Raw genomic sequence first — 19,047 nt, forward strand, 5'->3', positions numbered from 1 at the left:
ACACAGAGCTAACATAGGGCTAGAAAAGTGGGCCCAACATGACAAAATATTTATCTTTTGAAATGTAAAGATATGCCCAGTCAACAACTGATAGAATTATGATTTCTTTCCCCCAATTGCCTACATAGTGCCAGTAAACTGGAATAATGGGCCAGATGTGGCAACAAAAACATTTTTGAAGCAGAAACAGAGCTGCACATGAAGTTTTGAAATAGCATTTTTTTTTCAAGCAGTGATTTGGAGATGTGGTTTAGTCTCAGAATAAGGTGTCATGCAGCGGCAGAACATCTGTACCCACATTGTTGCAGGCAACTATTTACTTCAGGAAATCCAACTATATAACATATAGCATTGAAATATGTAAAAAGGCTTGATAAAAAGGTGATACCGGAGGTGAAGTTGGGGACATCAAGTACATGCATACATAAGATTTCTTGTTGGTAGTCAACTTCCAATGCACACAGCAAGTCAAATAAAATGGTTGCTCTCTTCGTGTTGCCTTTTCTCTTCCTATACTCAACTCTTCTTTATTGTTTCTTTTCTCTTGATTTTTTGGGTGCAAGGTGGCGTGGTGTGGAGGGGAAAGAAGCCACTAAGTCTGCAGACTGCATTTGGGATTAGTTTTTCTGGGGAAAATATGGCTCCCAGTAGCTCCGTTCACACCACTTGCCTGCTCCCTACCCTCTCCCTCCCATTGCAGCCCCTACCCCATCACTTTCCTACTACCCTTTCCCAGCATCCCTCCATCATTACCTCATCTCTTCCTTTTGAACAACCTGCTCAATCCTTGCTCTGCTGTCACTCACCTCACAATTAACTCTCCAGCCACTGCCCTCACTTTTGGGAGTGGGTAAGTGCAGTAGTGGCAGGTCTAAGGCCCCCTTCACCACATTCTATCTTCCTTCGTTTCCCTCAGAGACATTCTTGGATTTAAAAATGCAGCAGGTATAAAACAATAAATTAGAGTGAAGGAACCATTTGTCAACCTATTTTTTGCTCTCTCAAACACCTTTTTCAATGAAGTATACGATTATAGGGTGTGCAATGAAGCTGCATAATACTCTTCCGTTGAGCCACAAAACAAAAAATATCGTAAAATCACTGGTACAACAATATTTCATCCACAAAAATGAAGCAAAATCTGATATTCAGATATATAATAGATGTATTTACTCTCAGAAAACAAAGTTAAATTCAGGTAGGAAAGGGATAAAGCTTGCTTCCAAGTAGAATGCTTTCTATTTTCTTAATAATGGTATGCTTAAGCATAAATACCTCTTGGGATGCCGGTGTCTGTAATTGTCCTATCTGGTTCTGAATAGTGGAAGCACCAGGCTGGAGTGCTCTTGTTTGTCCAGTTGCTGTAGATTCAATATAGGATTGTACCATGCCTGCAGCAAGACCAACATGATACGATGCTTGTGTAACAGCCTGAGATGCAACATCTGTAGAAACTGGAAGTAGTGGTGAGACTACAGTGGACTGAACACCCACAGAAGACTTTACAGGACTAGGAGCAACACCTGGCAACTGGGTGGAGTAATTCTGTAAAAGAAATTAAAGCAAATGATCAGAACAAGTATGAGCATTGTATAATATGCAAGAGCGCAATATTCCTTTTTCTTGTTGTAAAAAAAAATCTACATACAACCAGCTCTTTAAAACAACTCTGAAGCCTGTAACTGATTTCCACAGCTTGAAATCTTCTTTTTCATTCCTCATGGATTTGAAGTAAAAAAATGTATTTCCCACTTCACTGATTTACATTGCCAGCACAAATCTGATTCCCCCTCACTGCAATGTTTTCTTCTCTTGGTGTAAAGCTTAAGTAACTGTGTTTTAGTATTATATAAGTTTGTCACAAATAAGTTCATTGCTACCCAAACTTTAAATTATACAAATGTAGCATTCAAGTCATCTGAGTCAGACAGACAATTACAAATCAGATTTTTCTTCAATTTTGTTTCTTAAATGTTCTTTTATGGTAGGATTTTCCCCATTGTAACCACTTTTCCCAAGACTGTCATGTACTCCTAACTTCGCTGTTTCGCAGGTTTCTTTCCTTGACTGTATACAAATCAACAGATCAACATGTATTTCAAGAACAGAAGCTACACTTGCTTCTTCGGCTAGCTTTTGTTCCTATTTTGAGTCATCTAAAGCCTATAAATTTGTTCCCACCTCCCCAATAAACCAAAAAAGAAAACTTAGAACAATGTAAAATGTTACTGATGGTGGTGCTCGAGTCAGAAACCTTCACTGTTAAAAATCAGAGGAAATATTCAGGGAAAAACTAAAACTAAAAACTAAATTAAGACACATAAAACCCAGACTGCACAAACATGTATCTACTGTAAAATGAAGTTGACTGATGACAGGCCACGCTATCAAATAATAACTGTTGGCATGATGCAAAAGGAACACAGAACTCAATATAAATTTCTCAAGTTGCAAAGTCAGAACTTTTCCAAAAGAAAGGACAGCTCAACTGCGAGGGAGAGATTTCCAAACCCTGTGCACGTACTTTAGGTTCAATTCTATTATTTGATAATATTGACATAGTTGCATTTTAATGGGAAAAGTTATAGCGTGTTGCTCAGGCGCTGCATCTTTACTTTTCCATGACAGATGCTTAATTGTAAGGGATTATTAAAATGTTTTTTTCCAATAATTCTGATGAGTACAGGATTTCATGGTGTGGATCTCCTACATTATGTAATTCAATTTTGATAAATAAAAATATCATGGTCCTTGTGGGAAAGTTTGCTAGTGCTGTGGTAGAGGATTTAAACTAATTTGGCAGAGGGATGGGAACCAGGATGTAGCATTAGAAAGCAGAAACAAGATGCACAAAGGATTGAGAGAGAGCAATAGCACCAGTAAGAAATAGTAAGGCATTATGTGGATTTAGCCCAAGAGGAAATGCAGTTAGATATAATTCAGGTATACAGTGTACATATGTAGATGCTTGGAGCAAAAATAAAATAAAAAAGGAATAAAAAAGCATATTATCTAAATGGTGAGAGATTGCAAAGCTCTGAGATGCAGAGGGATCTGGCTTTCCTAGTGCATGAATCGCAAAAGGTTAGTATGCAGGTACAGCAAGTAATTAGGAAAGCTAATAGAATGTTATAATTTGTGAGGGGAATTCAATACAAAAGTAGGAAGGTTATTCTTCAGTTATACAGGGCATTGGTGAGACCACATCCAGAGTACTGTGTACAGTATCGGTCTCCTTATTTAAGGAGATATGTAAATGTGTTGGAAGCAGTTCAGAGAAGGTTTACTAGACTAATACCTGGAATGCGCGGGTTGCCTTAGGAGGAAAGGTTGGATGAGCTAGGCTTATATCCCATGGAGTTTAGAAGAGTATGGGGCGATTTGATTAAAACATACAAGATCCTGAGGGGTCTTGATAGGGTGGATGTGAAAAGGATGTTTCCCCCCGTGGGTGAATCTAAAACTAGCTGTCACTGATGAAAAATAAGGGGTTGCCCATTTAAGACAGAGATGAAAATTTTTTTTCTCTGAGGGTCGTGAGTCTTTGGACCTCTCATTACAATCAGATCAGCCATGATCATATTGAAAAGGTGGAGCAGGTTCGAGGGGTCAAGTGGCCTACTCCTAATTCGTATGAGCGCGAGAGGGGGGACAGACAGAGCGCGCGAGAGAGGGACAGACAGAGCACGAGGGATGGTGTGCAAATTGCAAGCTGAGTGTGGAGATTCGAGTTTGATGAGCGGGGATTTTAAGTGTTGTTATCTTTATAAAATTCTGGTCTGCAGTTTGCATTTAACTGGGATTTACCCTCTAGATAAAGTAGGGTTAAGAAAGTCAAGTAAGTTTCTTACAGTCTTCGGCACGGATTAACAGGCTCTATTGCAGTGTAGCTGATTAGTTAAGTAGCTGACCAGTCAAATCTGGTTGCTGCAGTTTCAGCTTCAAAAGGTATAAATACAGAGGTCTGGGCGCAGCCTGCAAATGGTGTACAGATTGCAAGCGGAGTGTGGAGATTCAAGTTTGCTGAGTGACGAGTTCGATGCAGGGGGAGAAGGTGCTCCACTTTTCTACTTCTTTAACCTTCCTATATTTGGTTCTTACTTCGGTGCAGTGGAAAGAACTAGTTGGTGAGTAACTTGTAAGCTATTCTACTTATAATAAATAGTCTGTAAAGTTAAGGAATGGCAGGACAGCTCTTGGCACCAAGAACGAGGAGCGGCAATATAAGATGAAGGGTACAATTCCAAAAGGGGTGCAGGAACAGAGAAACCTGGGGGCATATGTGCACAAATCGTTAAAGGTGGCAGGACAGGCTGAGAAAGTGGTTAAAAAGCAATATAGGACCCTGGGCTTTTTAAATAGAGTACAAAAACAAGTAAGTTATGAAGAACCCTTATGAAACTGGTTTAGCCTCAACAGGAGCAGTGTGTCCAATTCCGGGCACCGCACTTTAGCAAGGATATGATGGCTTTAGAGAGGGTGCAGAAAAGATTTACAAGAATGGTTCCAGAGATGATCAATTTCAGTTACATGCATAGATTGAAGCAGATCGGGTTGTTCTCCTTTGAAGGTTGAGAGAAGATGTGATAGAGGTGTTCAAAATCATGAGGGGTCTAGACAGAGTACAAAGAAAAAAATTGTTCCCATTGATGGAAGGATCGAGAATCAGAGGACAGAGATTTAAGGTGTGTGGCAAAAGAACCAATGGCGACAGGAAGAAAAACTTACATGCAGCCATTGGCTAGGATTTGGAATGCACTACCTGAAATGGTGCGGAGGCAGATTCAATCATGGCTTTCAAAAGGGAATTGGATAAGCACTTGAAGAGAGAATATTTGCAGAGCCAAGGTGGAAAGGGCAGGAGAGTGAGACTAACTAAATTGCTCTTGAACAGAGCCAGCATGGACTTGACAGGCTGAGTGGCCTCCTTCTGTGCTGTGCTGTAACGATTCTATGGTTAAAACGTTATTGCATGTGCAAGATGTAAGAACCATGGATTGATTGTATGTGCCATTAAATGTAGGGGTTGCCTTTTATCCACCTACCTGTAACTCAATATTGTGCAATAAAACATGATCAAGCCACTTGTTTTTGGCTTTAAGCTCGGTAACTTGGTAATGTTTCCCACTACCGAAATGAACAATTACCACAATTGATGATGTTGGGCTGTTGTAAAATCACAATGCATTACTTAACGAATAAAATGTTAGTATGGTTAATTATTTTTGCTATATAAAAACCCACTTTTTCCTAGGCACCATATTTTTTTAAACCGTTATCATGAAAATTGTCTTTTACCCCACATATAGTCAAGTTGTCAAATATCTTCAATTATGTATAAACGATGACTCACAGCCTGTATTCTCAGCAGATAGGTGAGCAAATATGAATCCAGTCATAAGCATAAAGAGCATCACTCACCCTTCCTGTGACAAACCTTGAATAGCTATATCTTGTGGACTTCAGCTGGTTTCCTCAAAAGCCTCTCATATTTACACATGTATAGAATATGCCACTACACCCTGAAATTGTGAATTCTTTATAACTGTGAACTAGGATTTTACAATGTTTCCATTCCAAATTAATCCCGACATTGATAAGAAATCATTTTGGTGATAAAAGTGAACAATCACATCTCAGAATACGGAGAGAGATTGGGGCAAAAATAATGGAGGCACCAATTAAGTTTCCAAAGATTTTTGGAAAATCAAAGATTGTGCCCAAGGCTTGGAAGGTATTAAATGCTACATATACAATTCAAAAATAGGAATGCTATACGCTAGAAAATCATAGGTCTTTGTGGTTGGTAAATGTGTATCACCCATAATACAGGATGGAATTAATGAACATTTAAAAAGGCATGGTCGAATCAGGAATAAACAGCAGCAATTTGTGAAAGGCAAGTTGTGTTTGACTAGTTTAGCTGAAATTGCAGTGCATAGGATAAAGGCATTGGGTGGCTATTATACAAATGAACTTTTATGTGGCATTTGATAACAGGTCACAAAAAATTATGAAAAGGACATCTAGTCAACTGATCAAAAATGGTTTGGAGCCAGAAATCAAAGAGCTGGCATAAGTTAAATGTTTTTCTGATTGCAGAAACGTGAGTTGCATACTCAAGTTTGTTCTGAGACAAATTGTGTTATCCACTTATATAAATCATTTGAACTTGTGTACAACAGGAATAAAACTGAAGTTTGCTGATAACAAATTGGAGGAATGGCTACCGGCTGGGAATGCAGGAGATTGCTGGAGGATGTTACGTTACCAAAATGGGAAAATAGGTAGTAGAGACAGTTCAATCCAGAGAAACGCTTAAGAATCACATTTTGAGGGAGAAAAAAAAACTATGTGAGAACACCCAAAAAGGTTGAAAAGATCATAAAATGGCAAATGGAATTCTGTGTTGTATACAGAGGGCCATTGGATATCAAAACAATGAAGGGATATTGAATTCGTCCAAGACATTGCTTAGGTCATGGTTGGATAGTGCATGCAGTTTTTTGCACCCCAGAAGACCAGAGTGAAGAGAAGGTTGAAATGAAGACGCGCTAAAACACCAAGAGGAAATTATGAAGACAGGCTTGAAAAAAAAAAGTGTTTTCTACAAAAAGGGAAGTCAGAAGAATTTGCATTTTCCAATCTATTAACTGAGTTGCAGACATTTCTTACTTTGAGCAGGACAAGAACTGTTAGCTGGTTAAAAATTTCACAAAAGGCTCAATAGATTCAACATTTATCAAATAACCAAAGTTGTTCATAACTTCAATTAAGTTCAATCATATTGGACAAATCAGTTACCACAGAACATTCTCTTGTTGCTTCCTTTTGATGTATATCCCACCTTGATATTTCTTAAGCAGTTTTTCAGTCTCACTAAATTTGGTGCTTACTCAGCACTTAAAACATTTAAAAGCTAAATTTTATATAAATTCAGCTAAGAGACACGATTCACCGAAAAAGCAAATATGCACATAATGAATGTTTCCTAGTGCAACTGTGTATGTAGGATTTAACAAAAAATAAAAGCTCCTGATGAGAATAACATGTTTTGTTTGATTATGGGGAGCTTCTCAGAATACTTCATTAGCTTTAAGATTTCTGATTTTTTGATGTTTTAAATCAGTAATTTCAAAAACATAGATTACAATATTATGCATTCAATGTGATTTTGCTTGTTAGACTCAAAGTCCCAATGGAATGATTGTCATCAGAATCATCTTTCATCAGTAAGATGCACAGAGCACGTATCGAGAGATGGAAGTGACCAGTAACTTACTCAAGGTTGTGGAGGGTATCTACTGTTGGCTGACAAAAAATTCTTACACACCACTTCTGATAGGTAGTCTTCATGAAGAAGGAAAATAGTCATCTTTATAAATAGATTTGTCTTAACCTATTTATTTATGAAATGGCAGGCACAGCTGTGGTGGGGTAGTGGTATTGTCATTGGACTAGTATTTCTCTGGGGACATGGGTTCAAATCCCACCACAGCAGAAGGTAGAACTTGAATTCAATTAATAAATCTGGAATTAAAAGCTAACCTAATGATGGCCATGAAACCATTGTTGATTGTTGTAAAAACCCTTCTGGTTCACTAATGTCCTTTAGGGAAGGAAATCTGCTGTCCTCACCTGGTCTGACCTACATGTGACTCCAGACCCATAGCAAGAGTTGACTCTGAAATGGCCTAGCAAGCCACTCAGTTGTATCTAACCACTTCAAAGTCAATGAAACCGGACGGAACACCTGGCAGCGACCTAGCACCGGAAACAACTGCAAACTCAGCCCTGCAAAGTCCTCCTTACTAACATCTGGAGCTTGTGCCAAAGTTGGGAGAGCTGTCCCACAGACTCGTCAAGCAACAGTCTGACAGTCATACTCACGGAATCATACCTTACAGACAATATCTCAGACACTGCCATCACCATGTCCTGTCCCATCGGCAAGACAGACCCAGCAGAGGTGGCGGCACAGTGGTATAAGTCGGGAGGGAGTGGCCCTGGGAGTCCTTAACATTGACTCTGGACCCCATGAAGTCTCATGGCATCAGGTCAAACATGGACAAAGATACCTCCTGCTTATTACCACCTACCGCGCTCCCTCAGCTGATGAATCAGTACTGCACGTTGATCACCACTTGGAGGAAGCACTGAGGGTGGCAAAAGCGCAGAACGTACTCTGGGTGGGGGACTTCAACGTCCATCACCAAGAGGGGCTCGGAAGCACCACTACTGACCGAGCTGGCCGAGTCCTAAAGGACATAGCTGCTAGACTGGATATGAGGCAGGTGGTGAGGGAATAACATAGCTGAACTCATCCTCACCAATCTGCCTGCCGCAGATGCATCTGCCCATGACAGTATTGGTAGGAGTGACCACCGCACAGTCCTTGTGGAGACATAGTCCCGCCTTCACTCTGAAGGAACCCTCCATCGTTTTGTGTGGCACTACCACCGTGCTATGTGGGATAGATTTCAAACAGATCTAGCAATGTAAAACTGGGCATCCATGAGGCACTGTGGGCCATCAGCAGCAGCAAAATTGTACTCAACCACAAGCAGTAACCTCATAGCCCGGCATATTCCCCACTCTACTGTTACCATTAAGCCAGGAGGCCAACCCTGGTTCAATGAAGATGCAGGAGGGCATGCTAGGGGCAGCACCAGGCATACCTCAAAATATGGTGTCAACCTGGTGAAGCTGCAACACAGGATGACTTGCGTGCCAAACAGAGTAAGCAGCATGCAACAGACAGAGCTAAGCGATCCCATAACCAACAGATCAGATCTAAGCTCTGCAGTCCTGCCACATCCAGCCGTGAATGGTGGTGGACAATTAAACAACTAACTGGAGGAGGAGGTTCCACCAATATCCCCACCCTCAATGATGGGGGAGCTCAGCACATCAGTGCGAAAGACAAGGCTGAAGCACATTTGCAACAATCTTCAGCCAGAAGTGCCGAGTTGATGTTCCATCTCGGCCTCCTCTTGAAGTCCCCAGCATCACAGATGCCAGACTTCAGCCAATTCAATTCACTCCGGATGATTATCAAGAAATGACTGAAGGCACTGGATACTGCAAAAGCTATGGGCCCTGACAATATTCCAGAAATAGCGCTGAAGACCTGTACTCCAGAACTTGCCGCGCCTCTAGTCAAGCTGTTCCATTACAGCTACAACACTGGCATCAACCCGGCAATGTAGAAAATTGCCCAGGTATGTCCTGTACACAAAAAGCAGGACAAATCCAACCCGGCCAATAACTGCCTCATCAGTCTACTCGCAATCATCAGTAAAGTGATGGAAGGTGTCATCGACAGTGCTGTCAAGCAGCACTTGCTTAGCAATAACCTGCTCAGTGACGCTCAGTTTGGGTTCCGCCAGGACCACTCAGCTCCTGACCTCATTACAGCCTTGGTTCAACCATGGTCAAAAGAGCTGAACTCCAGAGGTGAAGCGAAAGTGACTGCCCTTGACATCAAGCCAGCATTTGATCAAGTATGACATCAAGGAGCCCTAGCAAAACTGGAGTCAATGGGCATCAGGGAGAAAACTCTCCGCTGGTTGGAGTCATACCTAGCCTAAAGGAAGATGGTTGTGGTTGTTGGAGGTCAATCATCTGAGCTCCAGGACATCACTGCAGGAGTTCCTCAGGGTACTGTCCTAGGCCCAACCATATTCAGCTGCTTCATCAATGACATTCCTTCAATCATAAGGTTAGAAGTGGGGATGTTTGCTGATGATTGCACAATGTTCAGCACCATTCGCGACTCCTCAGATACTGAAGTGGTCCATGTAGAAATGCAACAAGACCTGGATAATATCCAGGCTTGGGCTGATAAGTGGCAAGTAACATTCACACACAGAAGTGCCAGGCAATGACTATTTCCAACAAGAGAGAATCTAACCATCTCCCCTTGACATTCAATGACATTACCATCACTGAATCCCCCACTATCAACATCCTAGGGGTTACCATTGACCAGAAACTGAATTGGAGTAGCCACATAAATACCGTTGGCTACAAGAGCAGGTCAGAGGCTAGGAATCCTGCGGCGAGTAACTCACCTCCTGTCTCCCCAGTGCCTGTCCACCATCTACAAGGCACAAGTCAGGAGTGTTATGGAATACTCTCCACTTGCTTGGATGGGGACAGCTCCAACAACACTCAAGAAGCTCGACACCATCCAGGACAAAGCAGCCCACTTGATTGGCTCCCCCTCCACATACATTCACTCCCTCCACCACTGACGCACAGTGGCAGCAGTGTGTACCATCTACAAGATGCACTGCAGCAACACACCGGCTCTTTAGACAGCACCTTCCAAACCCGCAACCTCTACCAACTAGAAAGACAAGGGTATCGAATGGGTGGGAACACCACCACCTGCAAGTTCCTCTCCAAGTCACACACCATCCTGACTTGGAACTATATCGCCCTTCCTTTACTGTCACTGGATCAAAATCCTGCAACTCCCTTCCTAACAGCATTGTGGGTGTACCTACGGTTCAAGAAAGCAGCTCACCATCACCTTCTCAAGGGCAATTAGGGATGGGCAATAAATGCTGGCCTAGCCAGCGTCGCCCACATCCCATGAATGAATTTTAAAAAACCTGAAGCAGACACACCTGTGCACCCTGGAAGACTAACTGCAGATGATCACAGCTTGGTGAGCTAGAGTACTCACACCACTAGCCCAGAACTGCTAAACATGCAAGCAACCAAGATGCAGAGACGTATGCAAAGAAAAAAAGTATTACATTAAAATGAAAAGCAGTATCCTTATGTATGGAATACTCTAATGACAGATTATGAATACAAGGACTTTTGAACTAAAGTAAAGCTGTAGTTTTTTTTTTAAAAAAGCATGCAAACCAAAATTCAACATTATAATTCAATTTGACAAAGCAATGGTCACATCTGCCAAAGATATTTCTGCCAAAGTGCTACAATCACATGGAAGCACGAACTTTAAAAAAACTGCACTTAACAGACCAGACTTTTTTTTTTTTTGCTTGTGTTCTGTTTTAAGGTCAGCAATCCTACGTAAACGACAGCAGAAGTCAGATGCAAAGCAGCAGGCATTCTTCATGGCCTTTAATGGTGCACTTCAACTCTACTTGTAAAATAGCATTATCCAATTTACAACTCAAATTTGAATTCTGGGACCTGGGATTGAAGGCACAGTGCTGTTCAAGTACACCTTGAATTGGTGGAAGACAGAAAGGTGGGATGGGAGAGGAGGGAGCTGGAGTTGAGAGAAGGGGATTGGAAAATAACCTATCCACTAAACTTCCCTGAACTACCCACTGAATCCCTGTATTGTCCCCTTCTCCCTCTAATCATCTCCTTGACTAATATGTGCACTGAGTCTTGACATCTGGGTATTAGCATCTTAAGTTTGCATGCACTTCTCGTCAACTTCTTCCATTAGAAATTGCTCTGCTCACACTTACAATTCTAATTGCTTATGTAAACTTACCTCACTGTAATGATATTCTCAGTGTATTGAATGTCTCTGCAGTGAAACTCCACTACTGGGTGGGGGTGGGGGTGGTGATTACAGGTTTGCAGGAGCAGTTTCCATTATAAATGTGGAGCACAGAAAATACGATATTAAAATGGAGACTGAATTATGTGCACGCCTTGGTCCAATTATCCTTCACCCATTAACTCCACTTCATCTGCACACTATTCTTGGTTCTAATTACACTCATGCAATGCCATAGGACAATGACTAGTATTACTATACTTTCCTGGAGAGGCAATGTATCAATTTATACTACAACAGAGATCGGTTCCATAATGCCAGATGTTGATCAGGATAACTGACAGGAAACTACATCATTAATATTCTTTCTACATTCTCCCTCTGCACTCAGTCCCCAAATATGAATTATTTCATAGGGAGACTCCTTACCATACCACTATACAATAGGAGAACTTAGCGCTAGAAGAAAGTTTCCTGGTACATCAGCTTGGCAGGGATGGTCGGCAAAACATTTTATTTGCCTGCTGAATTCAGTTATTGAAAAAATACACAATGTTCCTTACCCCTTTAAAAGAAAAATGTACTGAACTGTTCCCAGCATTGATGTTAAGTGTGGCATGATCAGTTTTGAGGGAGTTTACAGGACTTAAGTAAAATAACCACATTTTTCCCAGCCAACAATATCAAGATTAAATTTAAAATTAGTTTATTCAAAAAACTATTGCAAACAAGGCTTCAAATTTACAAAAATGTTTGTCTATGTACAATGTTAAAGCTGTGGAATTGTTTACTTTTAAGTGCAAATACCATTAAATGTGCACCTTGGATATGTACACCTGTTTAAAGAAAAATAACAATTTGAAGTAAACCCTAACAATTGCGAATTAATTGAATCATACGGCAGGGCCTCTATACAGCCTTGTTCACCCCAATTTTATAATATTAGCTATTTGTTTATTGTATTGTTTTGACATTTTGAATAATTTTCAACTTCAGGTAGAGGAAATTGCACATATTAAATTGCTTCAAGTTTTGTCTCAGTTGACAGGCACTTTTGTTGAAGTCATTTTAATTAGAAAATCGCAATTATAGTTCCTTGATTTTTTATATTTTCTGTTAAACACTTCAATTGTGTCAGAATTGATCAGAAAATGTATAAACATGGAAAAATTTACAGCACAGAGGCCACCATCCGGCCCACCACGTCTACGTCGCAGGTATGATTATGTTGGACATGGTGCAGTTAGAGATGAACAAATTACAGCCAGTAGCTTCTTTGCAGAAAGGAAAGAAAATGGTTTTAAAGATGGATTTTAAATTTTTTAAAACTGAAGCACAATTTAGTTCTCATACACGCTTAAAAATGTGGTTTAAAACAACTTGAATTTATATAGTATCTTTATAAAACATCCCATGGACCCTCATACGAGCACTACTCAACAATTTAACACCGTACCACATTAAGAGATAATAGGACAAGTGATGGGTCAAAGAAGTAGGTTTTAAGGAGCGTTTTAAAAGGAGGGCAGTGAGGTGGTGGGGTTTAGGGAGGAAATTCCAGAAATTGAGGCCTATGTGGCAGAATGCATAAAAGTAGAAACTGACAGACCTGGAAATAAAGTAGATGCCTGACTATGCGCACTACTGGTACCTAGAGGGGTATGCTCATCATCTGACTGGTTAGTTATCAACAATGCTGACTCATGTTTAGTGTTAGAGTTGCATTTTTAAATAAGGTTTTTAAATCCTAAGCTTGCATCACACCTCATACCTTTTATCTTTTTGCAAGTATAGTCAAGCAACTACTTAGTTTCCAGGTGGGATTCAGCTGAAGCTATCCCTGCAAACCTGTGTCCTAATGGGTACAGTCATTGTTGTTAGAGTAGGAAGTTGGCCAGTGGTCTACGCAGGCACATTGCATAGTTTCAGGGGACTAAATTCTAACAGTCTTCTGTGTATGCTTGAGGATTCTTAAATCTTGGCTCTGCCACCTGTACCCAAGCTCTCTGGACTTTGGCAAATGAAGTGTGTCCCTTTCAACAGAGCATGTTTAACAGCCTATCGGGTAAACAAACTCCTTTCTCATTAGCTTGGTCTACAGACTCAAACAGGTAATGGGTTTCCATGTGTCAGACATTTGACAAACCAGAAATAAGTTAACGTTTTTGTACTTAATTCTCCAATCTCTTGAGAATGAGAATGAACACTCCAAATGCCAAACTTTAAGTTTTCAAGTACAATAAATGAGTGGGTCTCATGCCCAAGATATTGCAAAAAGCTTTTCTAAATTAAACCTAGCAAAACAAAAGGAAGGAGCTGCCATATCTCATTTGGAGTACTGTGTAGAGTTCTGGGCACCACACTATAGGAAGGATGTGATTGCACTGGAGAAGGTGCAGAGGAGATTCACCAGGATGTTGCCTGGGCTGGAGCATTTCAGCTATGAAGAGAGACTGGATAGTCTAGGGTTGTTTTCCTTTGAGCAGAGAAGGCTGAGGGGGGACCTGATTGAGGTATACAAAATTATGAGGGGGATTGATAGGAATAAATGTTATCCCTCAGCGGAGGGTTCAGTAACCAGGGGGCACAGATTTAAGGTAAGGGGCAGGACGTTTAAAGGGGAATTGAGGAAAACTTTTTTCACCCAGAGGGTGGTTGGAATCTGGAGCACACTACCTGAAGGGGTGGTAGAGGCAGGAACCCTCAACATTTAAGTAGTAATTAGATGTGCACTTGAAATGTCATACCATACAAGGCTATGGGCCAAGTGCTGGAAAATGGGATTAGAATAGATAGGTACTTGATGGCCAGCACAGACACCATGGGCCAAAGGGCCTGCTTCTGTGCTGTATAACTCTATGACTCTATCTGAAGAACAAATTACAACCCAATCAACATACCTACAAGACATGGTCAGATAGAAGTCAGCAACAATAAACTCAAAGCTGTAAAATTTACACTGGGGAAATAACTTAAATTTCCAGCTGAAGACAACTCCGTGAATCGCGATTGGAGTGGATCGCAGAGTGGAAATTGAGAATTTGCTAATAGTAGGAATTCGGTGGAGAGAAGGAAGACTGTTCTCACACCCATCTCAAAAGCAGTGGAGCCACAGAACCCGAGGACTCTAAGGTAAGTATCTAGGTTAAATATCTAGATTCAAGTGCTTTTCGTGATCAGGGGTTCTCATTACGCTTGAGTAAATAAATTAGTCATTGCTTAATTTTCTTCGAGGCGTAAATAGAACAGCAACATTACAATTTAACACATTAGAATAGTTCAGACATAGTTAACAGTAATTATTTAATTATCTTATACCCAAGGAATTTTTTTTAAAAAGCTTCTAATTAGAATGGAGGGACAGCTGTGATCTGTAGCCTGCAATTCCTCTGCCACAGTGGAACTCAAGGACATTTCGTATGTCTCCAGCTGCTCCAACTCAGACTGAGGGTTTCTGAGCTTGAGTAGCAGCTGGATTCACGACAGGATATGCAGATGGTTCAATGTTTTCTGGATCGCAGGTTCAAAGAAGTCCTCACCCCACAGTTCAGAGTAGCAAGGAGGTGGCTAAGTGGAAGGGTAGGAAGAGGCAGGCAATGTAGGAATTCTTGAGGTATGTGGCACACTCAAATTGCTATTCAAGCAATGAATACCAGCAAGGGTGACAACACCTCATGAGGCAAAGAACTGCACGAATGCAGCAGTAAGTGAAGATTCAATAGCTGGGGAAGAGACAGGCAGTTTTGATTCAGAAAAATATTAAAGAGCTAAAAAGAGAGAATGACTTTGAGGAGTCAAAGACAGAATCCATCTGGTTGCAACTGAGGCACAACAGAGGAGCTAGTACACTACTTGGTGTATTTTATGGGCGACCAAATAGTGGAGGAAATAGAGGAGCAAATATGCAGGGAAATTACAGAGAGGTGCATGAACTGAAGAAGTTTGCAGATGATATAAAAAACTGTGTGTGGTTGACAGTGAGGAGGAAAGCTTTAGATTGCGGAAAGATGTAGATGGTCTGGTCAGTTGGGCAGAAAAGTAGAAAATGGAAATCAATCTGCAGAAATGTGAGGTAATGCATTTTGGGAGATGCAACAAGGCAAGGGAATACACAATTAACAGGAGGTTACTGAGTAGTATGGAGGAACTAAGGGACCTTGGAGTGCATGTCCATAGATCCTTAAAAGATGGCAGGACAGGTCTATAAGGTGGTGAAGGCGGCATATGGCAAACTTTATTAATTGAGGCACAGAATATAAAGCAGGAAGGTTATGTTAGAACTGTATACACAAGTCAGACCACAGCTTGAGTCAGTACCACATTACAGGAAAAATGTGACTGCAATGGAGAGGATGGAAAGGAGATTTGTGAGTTTGTTGCCAGGATTGGAAAACACTACCTATGAGGAAAGATTAGAAAGGCTAGGGTTGTTTGCCTTGGAAAAGGGGAGACTGAGGGGTGACTTAATTGAAATTTTTCTTTTCTTCTTTCATTGGATACGAGTGCCGCTGGAAAGGTCAGCATTTGCTACCCATCCCTAATTACCCTTGAGAAGATGGTGAACTGGCTTCTTGAACTGCTGCAGTCCATCTAGTGTAGGTATATAAACAGTGCTGTTAGGAAGAGAGTTCCAGGTTTTTGACCCAGTGACAGCAAAGTAACGGTGATATAGTGCTAAGACAGGATCAGGTGTGGCCTGGAGGGGAACTTGCAGGTGGTGGTGGTGTTCCCATGCAACTCCTGCCCTTGTCCTTCTTGATGGCAGAGGTCACACATTTGGAAGTTGCTATCAAAGAAGGTTTGATGAGTTACTGCAGTGCACCTTGTACATGGTACACACTGCTGCCACTGTGCGCCAGTGGTGGAGGGAGTGAATGTTTAAGGTGGTGCATGGGGTTCTGATCATGTGGGTCGCTTTATCCTGAATGGTGTCAAGCTTCTGGAGTGTTATTGGAGCTACACTCATCCAAGAAAATGGAGAGTATTCCAACACGCTCCTCCCTTGAGTCTTGTAGATGGTGGAGAGGCTTTGGGAAGTCAGGTGAGTTACTCGCTGCAGAATTCTCAGCCTCTGACCTGCTCTTGTAGCCACTGTATTTATATGGCCAATCCAGTTAAGTTTCTGGTCAATGGTAATCCCCAGAATATTGATGGTGGGGGATTCAATGATGGTAATGCCTTTGAATGTCAAGGGGAGATGGTTAGATTCTGTTCTGTTGGAGACAGTCATTGTCTGGCACTTGGTGTGAATGTGACTTGTCACTTATCAGCCCAGGCCTGAATGTTGTCCAGGTCTTGCTGTGTATGGACACGGACTGCTTCAGTAACTGAGGAGTCGCAAATGGTACGGAGCACTGTGCAATCATCAGCAAACATCCCCACTTCCAACCTTACGATGGAGGGAAGGTCATTGAAGAAGGAGCTGTAGATGGTTGGGCCTAGGACATTACCTTGAGGAACTCCTGCAGCAATGTCCTGGGGCTGAGATGTTTGGCCTTCAACAAGCACAACCATCTTCCTTTGTGTTAGGTGTGATTCCCACCAGTGGGGAGCTTTCCCCCGATTCCCATCAACTTCTGCGTTGCTAGGGCTCCTTGAGTGTGCTGTCAATCAAATGCTGCCTTGATATCAAGGGCAATCACTCTCACTTCATCTCTTGAATTCAGCTCTTTTGTTCATGTTTGGATCAAGGCTGTAATGAGCTCTGGAGCTGAGTGACCCTGGCAGAACCCAAATTGAGCATTGTTGAGTAGTTACTGCTGTTTAAGTGCTGCTTGATAGCACTGTTGATGACACCTTCTTATTACCTTTGCTGATGATTTAGAGTAGATTGATGGGGTGGTATTTGGCTGGATTGGATTTGTCCTACTTTTTGTGGATAGAACATACCTGGGCAATTTTCCACATTGAGCAGTAAATGCCAGTGTTGTAGCTGTACTCAAACAGCTTGACTCAGGGCTTAGATAGAGTAAATAGGAAAAACCTATTTACCTTAGCAGAAGGTTAAAAACCAGCATACATAGATTTAAAGTAATTGGTAGAAGGATTAGAGAGGAGACGAGGAAACATTTGTTCACCCAGAGGAACCTGGACCTGGAACTCACTGCTTGAAAGGGTGGTAGAGGCAGAAGTTCTCACCACATTTAAAAAGTACTTGGATGTCTACTTCAAGAGCACAAACACAATGTGCTGAATGGCCTCCTTTAGGGTCATGCATTTTCTTTTCTACTATAGAGTAGTACTAATAGGACATTTGAACTACTCCAATATTCAATGGGACAGTGATTGTGTTTAGGGCAGAGTAAGGGGGGAACTTCTAAAGGACGTTCAGGAGAACATTCTTGATGGTGTGTTTCCTGCCCAACAAGGAAGGAGGCGCTGCTGGATTTAGTCCTGGGGAATGATGTGAGTCAGGGGAGAATGTCACAGTGCGAGAGCATCTCAGGAACAGTGATTGTAGTATCATGATGTTTAGATTAGTTATGGAGAAGGAAAATCTAGAATAAAATTTTTAACTAGAAGAGGGTTAATTTTAGCAAATGTAGGAGTGATCTGGCTAGGGTAAACTGGAGTCATAGACTGGTGGCATGGATCAATGGGTGGCTTTTACGAACATATGAATTCAGAATAGAAGTAGGCCATTCGGCCCCTCAAGCATGCTCCGCCATTCAATAAGATCATGGCTGATCTGTTTGCGTCTTGAATTCCACACTCCCATCTACCCCCGATAACCTTCGATTCCCTTGCCCAACAAGAATCTATCTACCTCCGCCTTAAAAATATTCAATTTCCCCACTCCACCACCTTCTGAGGCAGAAAGTTCCAAAGTGACACAACACAGAAAAAATTTCTCCTCATCTCGGTCCTAAAAGGGTGACTCCTAATTTTAAAACAGTGCCCCCTATTCTGGACTCACCCACAAGAGGAAACCTCCTCTCCACATCCACCTTGTCAAGACCGTTCAGGATCTCAAACTTCAATCAAACTTCCCCTCACTCTTCTAAATTCCAGTGAAAACAAGCCCAGTCTGTCCAACCTTTCTTCATAAGACAACCAGTCATTCGAGGTCTCAATCTAGTAAACCTCCTCTGAACTGCCTCCAATGCATTTACATCCTTCCTTCAATAAGGAGACCGAACATCAGCTTTTGAAGAGCAGATAGTTCAGGTACAATCTAGTACATTCCCACAAAGGGGAAAATGAGGTCAATCAAAGCCAGAGCATCCCGGATGACATTAGGAGTTAGACAGTGTGAGATGAAGCAGAAATGGGGTGTATGATAGCTGTCAACATTATAATATAAGGAAGAATCAGGTTGAGTATAAAAAGTACAAAGAAGTGAAAAAGGAAGTTAGAGGGGAAAAGAGGCCGTAAAGGAATTGACTGGTGACTAACATAAAAGGGAATCCAAAGGTTTTCTATAAAGGGTTGTCAGAGGGGTAGGGGGACAATTAAAGGACCAAATTGGAGATCCATCAGTCGAGGTAGAAGGCATGGTTGACGTACAAAATGACTATGCATCGGTAAATACCAAGGAAGAGGACACGGCC

General features: G+C 41.5%; 1 protein-coding gene across 11 annotated transcripts in view; it reads right to left on the reverse strand.

Annotated features, from left to right (window-relative positions):
- LOC137379651 (serine/threonine-protein kinase WNK1-like) overlaps positions 1-19,047 on the reverse strand; it is a 275,316-nt gene that overhangs the window by 85,913 nt on the left and 170,356 nt on the right. For all 11 annotated transcript variants that reach the window (XM_068050782.1, XM_068050783.1, XM_068050789.1 and 8 more), the window contains one exon: positions 1,276-1,545. In XM_068050782.1, the coding sequence (XP_067906883.1) occupies positions 1,276-1,545 (270 nt within the window). The remainder of the gene's footprint in view (positions 1-1,275; positions 1,546-19,047) is intronic.

Source organism: Heterodontus francisci, chromosome 18 (genome assembly GCF_036365525.1).
Source record: "Heterodontus francisci isolate sHetFra1 chromosome 18, sHetFra1.hap1, whole genome shotgun sequence".
Lineage (NCBI taxonomy): Eukaryota > Metazoa > Chordata > Chondrichthyes > Heterodontiformes > Heterodontidae > Heterodontus > Heterodontus francisci.